Raw genomic sequence first — 13,800 nt, forward strand, 5'->3', positions numbered from 1 at the left:
TCATAGAATGTGATTGCTGCAACTTTAAAGTTTTTTCTACCTGACCGAATTCCACGGTATCAGTGAATCATGTCTCACAAGTCTACAATTTCGTCGAAAATCAGTTTTAAAAACGAAATAGTTTTGATTTTATTTCACGTCGTTCTAAATGTAGCAACAAAATCCGGTAAATTGATGCATTTTCAATGCTCAATAAAAAAAAAATCTGTCTATTCGAATGGGAAAACCAAAAAAATAAGCGCAAATCTGCACACACTACTTTTGCATAAAGCTTGACCCCTCAATTTATTACATCGAAAAGGGTCATTTCATGTGGTTTTCATTCATTGTCCAAAGTATTTGTCCGGATAAAGACATCCTGCACCGACATCAAGCACGCAGGAGGCGCATTTTTGACGCAGAAGAATTCAGCAAGGAAAAAAAGAAAAGAAAAACTCCACTGTTCGATTCGCACGAAAACCAAAGCAAATGTGTGGTCATGGTCACATAATCAAAGATAATTGTGCCGAATCATAAAAGAGAACCGTTTTTTAAGACACAAATATAAATATCGATGGACAACGGCCGGTGACTTCAGTATTAAATCAGCTCGCTACACATAAGCACGTCGCAGTGAACAAAAGTGAGAGAAAATCACGTTTTTTTTCTCGTCTGTATTCATTCAATGCCTTAATTTTATTCATCGTCATCATTAGATAATCAAGTGAAACGACGTTAATGTTTAAGTCAAACATAGCAACTAAATGAACGGTAAATAGAAAATGGCAAATAAAAAGTGTAAATCGCTGTTGATCGTTATTAGTGTAGTGTTTTGTAGTGTATGTGCCAAACATAAATTGATACATGATACAAGCTGCGAACCGATTACATCATGGATGTGCGAAAGCATTGGCTACAATTTCACCACATTTCCAAATGCGATGAATCATCAAACACAAGAGGATGCCCATCTTGACATGGTTTCATTTTCGATCTTACTTGACTCACAATGCTCGACACACGTTCGCTTCTTCATGTGCTCACAATACATACCGATCTGTTATGAAAGCTATCACAAGCCATTGAAAGCATGCCGATCGGTGTGTGAGCGATCACGCGATGAATGTACACCAATTTGGAGGCAAATGAATTCTGATTGGCCCGAGGAAATGGCATGTGAACAGTTCCCAGATGAAACGGAGGAAATTTGCTTAAAACCGGACAATTTTGTGAGATTTTGTGATTGCTCGTGTAAATCTCCGCTCATCACTTCGACCAAGAGCGATGGCAAAAATATCGCCAAAATTGGACCAGTTAAAAATTGTACGCTTCCATGTCGAGGTGTATTCTTTACGAAAGAACAACGAAATATTGCTGATCATTGGATTAAACTATGGGCTGGAGTGTGTTTCATTTGCACATTTATTACTCTGGTCACTTTTATATCGCGAACAGAAACACCGACATATCCAGAAAAATCGATCGAATTTCTAACCTTTTGTTCGTTGATGGTGGCCACCGGATTTCTTTGCAGTAAATTTTTAGGCCACAATGATGTCGCTTGTGATGGACGTGCCATTAAATTTTCATCGACCGACTTATCGCCATGTACAATACTATTTTGCGTAATATACTTCTTTGGCATGGCTTCATCGATTTGGTGGGTGATTCTATCATTCACTTGGTTTGCAGTGGCCCGTCTCAAGTGGACGAATGAATCCATCGAAAAGTATTCAAAATATTTTCATAGTGTGGCATGGCTAGTGCCAACTATTCAAACGTTGGCTATTCTTTGGTTCGGAGCTGTTGATGCCGATCCAGTATCCGGCATTTGTTACGTTGGAAACTTAAATATGGACCACTTAAATATCCACGTTGTGATACCATCAATTATCTATTTTGCTATCGGATCATTGTTCTTATTTACTGGATCTATATCATTACACCACATCCAATCGGTGAATAAGCAACAGAGAGAATTATTGCTAGCACATCAGGTGTCGACGATCAAACCAACAACAAAGCGATTAATCCATATAGGTATGGTCGGTGTTGTGTACATTGTTCCAGCTTCAATTGTCATCGGTTGTCAATTGTACGAAATCAGTTTTTACGACGTATGGATGACGGATTTTACTTGCCCATGCAACGAAACCGGATCTAAGCCACTCTTCTCGGTGTTTCTGTTGAAATACTCGATGATCTTGACGTTTGGAGCAATATCAATTGTTTGGATTTGGATTGAAGAAAGATTCATTTCGTGGACGCACTTTGTACCACAAATCATTCGATACGATCGAAATCGAGTAGCTCATACACTAATTAATGAAAACGGCATTTGATATTTGACTGAGAAATAAATTATAAGCTTAAATTAGTTTGGATTCTGAACTATTTTATGAATTTTTCAAATTTATTTCATAGTCTAAAGCATAGAGAAAGACACTACATAAGTCTACAATGAATACATAAGTTTTTATTTATGATTTAGGTTGAATTAGCAGTATTCCATTTATAGTTGAACAAATGAATATTTTTAAGTGATACAAACACATGGAGCAGTGTTTTTTTTTGTTTACTTGTGTCAAAAATCACCTCAAAACACACTACGATTGCAAATATTAACGTAATTTAAATCAAAATTTACTGATAATTTAAAGACTTATTCTCATAGGATACAATAAATGAAATGGAATTTAATTTATTTAAAACAGTTGTAACGCAACAAAGTTGACAATAAATGTAAATGGCAATTGATATTATTATTAAATAACGCATGACAAAGGGGAATATTTCGTCTTTTTAAAGGAAAAACACACGAATAATTGAGTTAAAAAAGAGATATAATGCAACAAATATAACGAAAAAGGTAAGTTTTGTGTATTGGTGTAACAAAAAAGGAAAAGGAATTCAATTTATTCTGCTTAAACTACTCAAAACGTTGTTTTCCTAATGATTAAATCGCATGACTACTTCATTTGAAATGATTGGTATTAATACTCCCCATGGACCGATTCTCATAAAAATGGTCGTTTATATCTATTGGAAGCTGTCCATGATATCCAATTAAAATGGATCGATTATGGTTTTCGATAGTAAATTTGCACTTGATGAATTGTCATTTTGATTGATGCGATACAGATTTCGATGTTTCGGCGATTGTGGAACGTTTATAATGACATCATCAATCATTGCTTCGACATTTGATAGACGCTGTTGCAGGCCATCAAATGAATTTGACGTAAAGAAATCGAATTTCGTTAAGGGCCCATCATTTGCACTGATATCATTCAATGGATCCAATTCGGAAATTTCGGTATTCTTTACACCAATGCGACACAAACTGCACTTTGATTGACGCAACTGCTGTCGAAGATGCTGTAATTCCATTCGCTCTTTGCTTAGTTCCATTTTGGCCTGCGACAATTTTGCCTCACGTTCGGTTAGCTCCATGTAATTTTCCTGCAGGCTTTGGAGCTTCGTCAACAATTTTTGCTCAAGGGATTTACACGTTTTGGTTGCATGCTCGGCTACTTGCTAATAATAGAAGAAATATGAATTTTTAGTCAGTTTTTAAACGAAGTGTGAACAAGAACATCCCATTTCAGGTGTAGGAGGAACAATACAACAGAAGCAGATTATTATCAGTAAAATAACTGTTTGATGGCCAACTTTTTACCTTCTGATCTTTTGCTTGACTGATTCTCAGCTCTAACTCGCTTTGCTGAGCTTGAAGCATGCTCTCCATTTCCATGAGTTCACGTCTCTTCTGTTCATGCTTTCGTTGTTGCTCGATGAAATTTTCCCGTTCGATATCAGCACTCTTTGCCGCATCCTTTTTGCAAACGATTGAATGTTAAACATCAAATTCAATGAATTTGTTATCATTTTGAATGAAACCATGCAATTACCTGTGCGATTTTTATGGCGGCATCGAGTTCACTTTGCCGTTTCGTTGACGTATTTGATGGTGTTTTCAGGCGTTCCATGGTTTCTAACTTCGCCTTTTCAACCAATATTTTCTCACGTTCTGCATCCAGAATTTCCATGAGACGCTTGTGTTCAGTGTATTGCATTTCTTTCAACTCCTGCTCAGAAGAAAAAGAAAACAGATTTTTTTCCACAACATTTTGGAAAACGATGAAGAAGTAAAAACAATGAAAAAGTATGTAAAATTGAAAAAAAATTAGTAAAAAAAAAGTCCAAGAGATAATGAGCGTAGGGTGTTTTACCTGAACTCTTTTCTCTTCAGCGGCCATTTTCTCTCGCGTAAATGTTTTCTCTCGTTCAAAAGAGACTTTTTCCGCTTCGAGCGCGGCCGATTTTTGTCGCAGACTCCATTGCTCCTCCGTTGAACTTTGTTCAACCGAATTCAATTTTATCTCCAGACTTTTGACCAATTCAATCAAGTGAGTTCGTTCCTCTTCGGTTTTTTCAATTGTTTTTTCGATACTTTTTTGTTGCTCTTAAATAAGAGAGAATAATTGGAAATGAAAAACAAAACAATTTCAATTATTAGATTCAAATGAATACGATTTTATATGAAACTTAGTAAACCATAGGAAATTTCATAAATTTTCAATATTCAAAAGCACTTACCATTCAAACGTTGTTCTTTGGCATTCAATTGCACTTCTCGTTCGGCATGAATTCGTTCAATGGTTGTGGTGATGTTGGTGCGCATCGATTCCAAGTTGCCGGTGGCATGCTCTAAATTGTCGGAGGCACTTTTCAGTGTGCTCAAATATGAGCCACATTCCTGTAGTGTTGCAAATTCGTATAATTTGGCTTGGCGAATATTTTCTATCGTCGATCGCTGATCGTTTTTCAGTGCTTCCAAGTCTTGTTCATAGCCGAGTCGTAGTTTTTCAACCTGTTTTTCATAGTCGCCCATCAATTTTTCAATATTTTCTTCGTATTTTTGCTGTTGACTCTCCATATCCGCTTGGAGAGCGGAAATCTTGCTTAAATGATAGGCTTCGGTTGATTTTATCTCTTCACGCAGACGCTTCTCTAAACTTTCCAAACTTTCTTCGAGCAGAGCAATTTGTTTCCTATTGGAAATCGTATTCAAATCGATTTAAATTTTCAATTTTTCCAATCTATCTAATCTAGACTATTCACATTTTCATAACAAATCGATTCAATGATCATCATTTTAATATAAATGAATTAACTCACTTGTGACTCAAATGCAATAGTTCCAGTTCCCGATCGTGTGAAGTTTGAACGCTTTGTAGAATGTCTTCAAGGCGCAGCTTTTCAAGCTCTAATCGTTTTACATCCGCTTCCAATTCAATAACATTCGGTCGCGAGACTTCATCATCGCTCTGACGAGATTCGATATCGTTGTCATTACCAGTGGCCATTTTTGCTGGTGTTATCATACCGATGCTTGGTTGATTCATCAACACATTGATGTATGCATTGATTTGCTCCTGTTGTCGGTGAATCTGCGTTTCCAATTGATTTTGTCGATCGATTTGGCGTCGAAGTAAATCATTGAATTGATTTTCCTGTTGTTTGATTAAATTCTGTTGTTTCATCTGCATATCCTGTAGCATACCTTCCTGTTGCTTCATTTGGGCTGCGATGCGTAGCTGCGTTTCCTGTTGCTGCAGAGAATGTAATGCCTGCTCCTTATCCAATGAAGCCATGTTAATCATATTGAGATTGGCCGAAATGGTATCGGCTGTCGTTGCAGCAGCAATAATCGGCGAATTTATTGGCAATGGCTGAACTGTCGAAGCAATAGGTGCAGGTGGAACTGTGTTGGTTGTATTCACGACTGGATATTGAGGTTGTATCGGTTCAGTTTTGGGTTTAATCGCTTCTGATGCCACGACTGAGGTTATTTCATCTGGTTTTACATCATCATCCGCGTCCAAACCAAGCCAATCAACGGTTGGTTTCTTTGAAAGCTTTGGTCTAGCTGAAGGTGCATTGACACTTTCCACCTTCTTAGTCTCCTGCGTTTGTTTTGGCGGTGATGTGAATAAACCCAAAGGGTCAGCATCGGAGCCACCCGATCCAGATCGTGGAAGATTTCTTGGTCGTCTGGATGATGGTGAATAGCGGTTAGCACCTGGATTTGTCTCAGCCGATCGGGGACCTCTTCTGTCCGCCGTATCACTTGGTGTTGGTTTCGGTGCAGAAGGTGCCGATTTAACAGCTGGTGGTTCATTTCGATTGAAATTCAGAATGTCATCGAGAATATTGGATTTTTTCGTACTTCCAATGTTTCCTCGCGGATTTTTCGGATCGAAACCGAGCTCATTTAAAAAATTGTCCGAATCATCGAATTGCGTCTTCTTCGGTTTACTTTGCACATTGGCAACCTTTTTTGGTGTATCGATCGGTATAACACTAGCTGGTTGTACGTTTCGTTCGGGTGTCGAACGTTTGATTGATTGTCGCAGATTCACAGGCGAATTTAACACACTTTCTTCAGTCTTTTTCGTCGCGGTACTCGGAAGTGGTTTTTTCGATGCCGCTCCAAAATTCGGATTTGGTTTTGTCGATGTGATTTCAGTTGATTTTATCGGATCTTCACTTTCAATTCCAAATAGATCGGCTACTTTTGATTTGGCTTTCGTATCGCTTGTGGTTTGCGTTGAAAGTTTTGCGTTGTTTGTTTTCTTCTTCGATGTACCAAAAAAGCTATCATTACTACCATCACTCAATAAATCACCCAACGGATCGTCTAAATCGAAATCCATTTCCACCAAAGAAAAAAACAACAACCGAATATCATCACATCACTCGTCCATCGATCCGTATCAGTTTTGAAAGCATTAATTTGTTTACATGGAATGTCATGGGTTTGTTTGTCATTTGGAATCGTTTCCATGATAACCGTAAATCATATTCGAATGTAACCCAATTTGAATATGACATCGATTGAATCTAATGTCAATGGCAATTCGCCACGTTCATCATGACTGCGGACGCCATCTTCCGTACAATGGCCATACCAAGTATGCGATGAGTTAAAACGATTCATATGGAGTTTTAGATGGTTTTTTCCCCTTTTATTACATTTCATTAAAATTATTCAATTAATTCAACATATTATAGTTTATGCAGAATTTATTTATGGAGAAAATCAACGTAATACGACATAAAACCTTCATTCTAGTGGTATATTTGTCCAAAATGTGAATTCGCCATCGATTTGAATTGGCCGTGATTGTAGACGTCGTTGACTTGAACGTTTCGGTCACCATTTTGCTTTTCTCTCTCGAATCGGCTCCATATTCAAGACTAAACATTCAAACGGGAGCATAAACGCAGATATATATATTATTTTTTTGGTGTTAAATCGGCACACAATCGAACTTACGGAACGAAATTCGCATTTGCCGCCAGCTAAAAACATTGATTTGATAATTGCATTGCAACGTCCACACGATTCCGGTGGCCGAATGATTTGTTGAATAGACAATCGAAAATAATAGTGGATTAAATTTTTGGTAGTCAATCGAATTTATGGTGAAAAACTATAGGTAAAGTGCTTTTTTTGGTTGTTGTTGTTGTTGTTGGTGTTGTTGTATAAGTTAGTGTTTGTGTGCGTACGTGCTTTTTTTTTTAATTTGTAGAATAAATTCAATCGCATTCACTACAAGTTACTCGCATTTAGTCAAATGATATTGAAAATTGACAATTTTTCCAAATGTTTCGTTCAATGTTCAGTGGATGAGATTTGAGTTTTTGATTTGGTGTGATATCGAGTGCCAAACATTCAATGCACTGTCTTGCTCGTTCAACACCTTTCAGCAGCAATATGGACGATTTACATACGTATGTGAAAAACAGGACATTTGATAATCAAAGCATTAATTACTGATTTCCCTCATTTGTTCGCGCTTTTGATTCCACGGATATTGACTCCATAGTTTGCCAAACACAAACCAAAAACACATTCATGACAATATCACTCTCACATCGAAAGTAATCCACTCGTTCAATCATGAATTTCGGTAGCAATTTTTTTTTTTCGCATTCGTATTGACACATACACATGGTTGTGACTCTCTCAGTCAGAAATAATTTGACTGTAGTGGTTTTGCTTCGTTGATATTTGTTTGTTGACAATCGATAAATCTAACCTATTTTAAGGACATGAACATCAACATACATTTTCGTTGCAAATGTGCGTAATTAATGTATACTTTTGATTGGATCTAAAATAGATGGTATGGGCTGCTGATGCACTTTGCATCATTACATGAAATGACACAGTGAAAAAAACATACAACAACAGCAAACACACACAAGAATAACAAATATGCAGGTGTAGTAGATGGTCCAACGAGATTATAGAGTCATCGGGGGGGAAAAAGAGTAAAATTGTGACTTGATTGAGGCCAAATTGAATACGATATAGATCGATAAATATTGTGTACAGCACATTTGTCTACTCCCATTGAGTTTGGCTTTGTGATTTTAAAAATATTGACACAAATTCCCTTGTGGTGATTGATTGGCTTTTTTGGGATATTAATTTTGGTTTTTGTTCTATTTTTTTTTTTTTTAGTTTTCATAACAGAACAGTGGATGTTTTAGTGTTGAATGTGCAGCGATAATCACGGACACAGACACACATACAAATGATAATGAAATAAGTTTCTATTTGGCCGAAAGACTGGAAGAGAATCAAGACAGAAATCGAGAGCATTTTGGACCTACATAGTGGAACATTTTTTTTGAACAAATTTTTTGTTTGTTTGGTCCTGAATCGAAGACAATTTGAAACCGTTGATAAATATTGAGTCATTTTAAATGACATTCAATCCAACCGACGACCGAATTACGAGAGTGGACAAAACAAATAGCGAACAGTAACTAAGATAAGCCCGATACTATGAACACAATATTGACTGATGAGGGCATTAATGCTCAAGCCCAGTCACAACAATCGCAGCATCAGCTACCAGACGCAACAGTTCTTCCATCACCAACGACACCAACGACTACAACAACACCGTCGAATGAAAATAATATCGTCGGAGAATCATCTGAGCAGTATCGAGTTGTGGAAGGTACTAATTGAGAAAAAAAAAAAACAAAAAAAAACAAAAAGCAAAACACACACACAAACCAAAACCAAAAAGAAAAAAAAACATGAAAACAAATATACAATTTAAAGAAAGAAAAAGAAAAGAAAAATAACAATTTTTTCCGAAAATGAATAACCAACATGTGGTTGATCGAGTGTTCTAACACTGCAGAAACAGAAACTCAGCGACTTTATTAACACCAAAAACAAAAAGAATAACAAATTTTCGCAGAAAAAAAAAACAGTAGCGTGTGCGTGGTTCGTCATAAGTTTTGTTTTAAATCTACTCAACCTAGATTCATTTCATTTAGATGATATCTTGTTATTGATTTTTTTTTACATTCATTTTCGAGGGGAGACTTTAATAACACAAATTCAACTCCCCCAATCGGAATTCGTTTTGATTTAGTGATTTTTATTAGCCTCGATGATACATTTGTTAAACCGATCGACAGCAAGCAAAAACAAAACAATGCAAATCGGTTGACGACGACTCATAAAGAGAGAAAATGTGCAAGTTTATTGTACTGAATGCATTATTTGTTCGATTAAAACAATGCTAGCAAAAGAAACAAAAACAACAACAGCAACAAACATATATATTGTACACTTGAAAGTACCATTTGAAAAGAGAGAGAGAGAAAAAACCGAAAATATTTAGTTTGATCGTGGTTGTGGGTGGCGTCAAGCAAATGTTTATCAATCAAATTCAATTTATTTTTAATCGAAAAAAAAAGAAATTATTTTATTCATCACATGAAAAAAAAGAATCTTTGAATGAAAAAAGAAAGAAAAGATAATCTTTGAACGAAAAGAGGAAACAGAAACGAATTTGATCGGGCAGTCAGTGTGAAAAGTTTGTGAAAACTTTGAATGTGTGTTCGTGCGCTGAAGTTTTTGATTTATCGAAACGATTTCCACGAAATTTTCCATATATATATATATATATATATTATCATCTGATCTCTCCGACATCGGCTCATCGAAACCGTTGTGCGTTCATTTTTTCGTAGAAAGAGAGAAGAAAATGATTGATCTCTGATTTGTATCTCGTCAAAAGTCGACTGTAGGCACGCCAATTTTCATCCAGCTATTGTAGTGTACATGCCGCGAAATATTCGTGCTAATACTAAATATATAATTTAATTTCGTTTCGGAAAAGAAAAGTGTGCCAATTTAAAAGGTAAAGAAACAAACAAAAGAAAGCAAAAAAAAATAGAGCAAAATAGTGCTGTGACGAAAGAAAATGTCGGTAGCATGTGATGTGATTTTATACCTAAATATTTTTTTTTATAATTAAAATTTTAGTTGTTTAGTTTTGATTTTCATATGTATGATTTTCAAGTGTATTTTTGATATCAAATATCGGGTGATTGTTTTTTTTTTATTCTTGCGCTCTATGTTAGGACGTTATTGCAGGCAAAAAAAGAGAATAATAATAGAAAAAAAAATGTATTTGTCAAATGTGATAATGATTTATTTGAAAATTGCCTATAAATGTTTGTCCCTCGTCAAACGATAGAAGATGGAACGAGTTGTGCGCTCGTGCTACCTCAAAATTTATTAATAACATAAAATCGGTTTTAAAAACAACACAAGCGCCATCGTTTCTATTGTTATTTTTAGTGCACTCCGTTCACAATAGCAGCAACCTGAATATGAATTGCATCTAAGCTAATTCGGTTGCGTTTCTTTAACAGAAAAAAACAACAACAATTCAAACAAAAGCAAAGAAAAAAAACACTGTGTGTGTTCATAAATACTATTAATTTTGTTCGAGAAGACAACAATTTAACAGAGAATTAAAGTGAGTGCTATTTTATAGTGTTTCCATTTGTAACGAGAAGCAAAAAAAAAGTATGGAAAAAAACGACACAAACAAAAACTAAAAAAAAATCTAAACGACGACAAATTAACTATTTATTATACCACGAATATTTCACACGCGTTAAACATTGCTACATGCCATCCACTGTGCAAAAAAGAAAGAAAAAAAAAGAAAGAAAGAAAGAAAAATGAAAAATTGTTGGATGTTGCATGTGTGATATTGTAAATGTGCCGAACAAAATATACTAAACATTTATACGATAAAATCACGAGAAAAAAAAAAACGAACAAAACCGATGCAAAATAGGCGTACGTTTACAATTGCTTTTTGATGACCAATAATCACACACATACGACCAAAATATATACCCTAAAGCGACGTACACACGTTAATACACGTATCAGTCAAACTCTGCATTTTCTGCACAAAACACACAGTTTTACCTAACGGCACTTGGTATGCTTAAATGTTCAAATCTAAAACAAATCAATTTAAAAATCAAACACTGAAACTAGTACCAAAAAAAAGAGAAGAGAAAAAAATTAAATGAATAATTGCAATATGAATGATGTAACCGGTGCAAATAAGATGTCACCGGGTTTTATTTGGTGTTGGTCGAAACGAAAGAAATAGACAAGAATTCATACCCAATTCTTTGGCAACATCAAGCGGCAATTCCAATTTTTGCTGTAAATACAAAACAAAAAACAACCGAAAACCTTATCGAAGATATTAACACTTGAAAAATATATCGATTAAGTGTTAACATCTATTGAATGGTCTTTCATTGGGCCCCTATTTTAATTCTCTTTTGATCTATTCTTCAACTTAAATTTTTCTATCCAAGATTTATGCCCGATTTTTTTTTTTTTAATAACATTTTCCCATACCATTTTGTTTCTATTGTTTCTTTTTCTTTCGTTGTTGTTAACGAACAGAGGAACTTCAAAATGTGAAGGAATCGGAATCAAGGTATAAACAGCAACATATTGAGGCACAGAAACGTGAAAAAATGTTGATTCGTCGACTGGCAGCTAAGGAGCAAGAGATGCAAGAATACATTGTAAGTTTTAGCCAAATTAGGTTTTTTTTTCGAAGACATATAAAAACCCTGAAAATTGTTAGCTCATCATTTATTTGGAAATGAATCATGTGAATTAATTTTATCGCCTTGTCTTTCAGAATCAAAATGCTGAATTGAAAGCTTCACAAGCTCCAACAATGGCCTCACTTCGTTCAGTTTTGCTCGATCCAGCAGTGAATATTCTATTTCAAAAGCTAAAAGCCGAACTACAGGCGACTAAAGCTCGGCTCGAGGACACACAAAACGAATTATCGGCGTGGAAATTCACACCGGACTCAAATACAGGCAAAAGACTTATGGCCAAGTGCCGTCTGCTATACCAAGAAAATGAAGAATTGGGTAAGATGACATCAAACGGACGCCTTGCCAAATTGGAAGGCGATTTGGCATTACAGAAAAGCTTTAGCGAAGAAGTTAAGAAGTCACAATCAGGTATGTGTTTCTTTTTTTTCAACCTACCAAGTCTTTGGTTAGTCAAGCACTTTCCACTTGAAAATATGAGCGGAATTCATATTCAAACTCATTCGAATCGTTTCAGAATTGGACGATTTTCTACAAGAGCTGGACGAAGATGTCGAAGGCATGCAGAGTACAATATTGTTCTTGCAGCAAGAATTAAAATTAGCCAAAGAAACAATTACCAATCTGGAGCGAGAGAATTTTTTGTTGAAGAACGGTAACGGTGGTAGCGCAAGTGGCAACAATTGTGCCTGTAGTAATAATGGTAGGTGATACAGAAAAAAAAATACTGTGATACTGTCATTGTGTCATTGTCGATTAAAAAAAAATGAAAATGTATTCACGTATATAAATGTTGGTTCGGTTCCCTCAGGTCATGACTGCAAAGAGGAAGTAAGAAGTAACACCAGTGATTTGGACAATAGCGAGAACTATTCAAATGGCACCCGAAATATAGACGATGTAACCGATTCCAATATGCCGGAGCAACGAATCTTACGCCACAGTAGTCGAAGTATCAAAAGTGGAAATGGGAATGGCGGTGGAGGTGACAATAGCAGTAATGAAACGTCGGATGATGATGATGAAGAAGACTTGACGTCATCAAGTGATGATGAAAATGAAGTGTATTCTAAGAATAGTAAAAATAATAATGGAACCGATATCAAACGAGCCAGCAGCAACCAGAAGCGAACGTCAACGACGCTAAAATCGTCAATGGAACATAGCAGCAGTAAGAAAACGCGCCGTTCATCTGCATTATCGATAGACTTGAATGTGGCTGATACAATTGCCGATGCCCATTAAAATTGTGGATGTGGCCATTAGCCAGCACACCATTCTATCACTATCTCTCTATCTATCTATGTATGTCGGTTTACACTACACACCAGCCAATTGATTGTTGTTGACAAAGTATTACCGATTTACGGACGCAACCGAACTAAAACAAAACAGAAACAAAAAAAAAACTATAATCCTAATAAAAAAAAGGGAAAATATTGCGAATATCGTTGTTTATTGGACGGGACGCACCAGCCAGAGTGTGCGCCACCTATGCCACATATGACACGAATGAGAAAGTAGTTTAGCAGTATCATAATCATTTGCAATAAACGAACAGAACACGAAATAATTATGATGACATTGCGCGATATAAAGTTGGCTCTCCGAATTTGATCTTCATTTTGATTGTTGTTTTTTTTTTTAGAATGAAATCCCATTCGAATTAACCTCCAGAGAACATACACAAACGCAAACTAGTTTCACGTCCTTTGATTGAATTTACGCTCGTGCGCATGCCTTGTTGATTGATTACACTTTTTTCTTTCTCTACAACTGCATGTCGCGCGCGCGCACATCGTTGCAATGAATTTTGATGGAATTTTTTTT

At 35.9% G+C, this 13,800-nt stretch overlaps 2 protein-coding genes across 2 annotated transcripts; one reads left to right on the top strand and one right to left on the bottom strand.

Moving 5' to 3' along the window:
• Positions 1 to 2,435: 2,435 nt before the first annotated feature.
• On the bottom strand, positions 2,436 to 6,881 carry LOC129576905 (fas-binding factor 1). The gene is made up of 6 exons (XM_055463016.1): positions 5,161 to 6,881; positions 4,579 to 5,033; positions 4,212 to 4,444; positions 3,891 to 4,067; positions 3,659 to 3,814; positions 2,436 to 3,516 (listed from the first exon to the last, which is right to left on the bottom strand). The coding sequence occupies exons 1-6, from the start codon at positions 6,696 to 6,698 to the stop codon at positions 3,046 to 3,048; spliced, it is 3,030 nt and encodes a 1,009-aa protein (XP_055318991.1). The 5' UTR covers positions 6,699 to 6,881; the 3' UTR covers positions 2,436 to 3,045.
• A 294-nt stretch (positions 6,882 to 7,175) lies between these two features.
• LOC129576909 (pre-mRNA-splicing regulator female-lethal(2)D) lies at positions 7,176 to 13,407 on the top strand. Its single transcript, XM_055463027.1, has 6 exons — positions 7,176 to 7,484; positions 8,516 to 9,020; positions 11,804 to 11,928; positions 12,048 to 12,381; positions 12,488 to 12,673; positions 12,782 to 13,407. The coding sequence occupies exons 2-6, from the start codon at positions 8,843 to 8,845 to the stop codon at positions 13,213 to 13,215; spliced, it is 1,257 nt and encodes a 418-aa protein (XP_055319002.1). The 5' UTR covers positions 7,176 to 7,484; positions 8,516 to 8,842; the 3' UTR covers positions 13,216 to 13,407.
• Positions 13,408 to 13,800: the final 393 nt, after the last annotated feature.

Source organism: Sitodiplosis mosellana, unplaced genomic scaffold (genome assembly GCF_009176505.1).
Source record: "Sitodiplosis mosellana isolate CC-2019 unplaced genomic scaffold, AAFC_SMos_1.0 Smas_scaffold_6191, whole genome shotgun sequence".
Taxonomy (NCBI): Eukaryota; Metazoa; Arthropoda; class Insecta; order Diptera; family Cecidomyiidae; genus Sitodiplosis; species Sitodiplosis mosellana.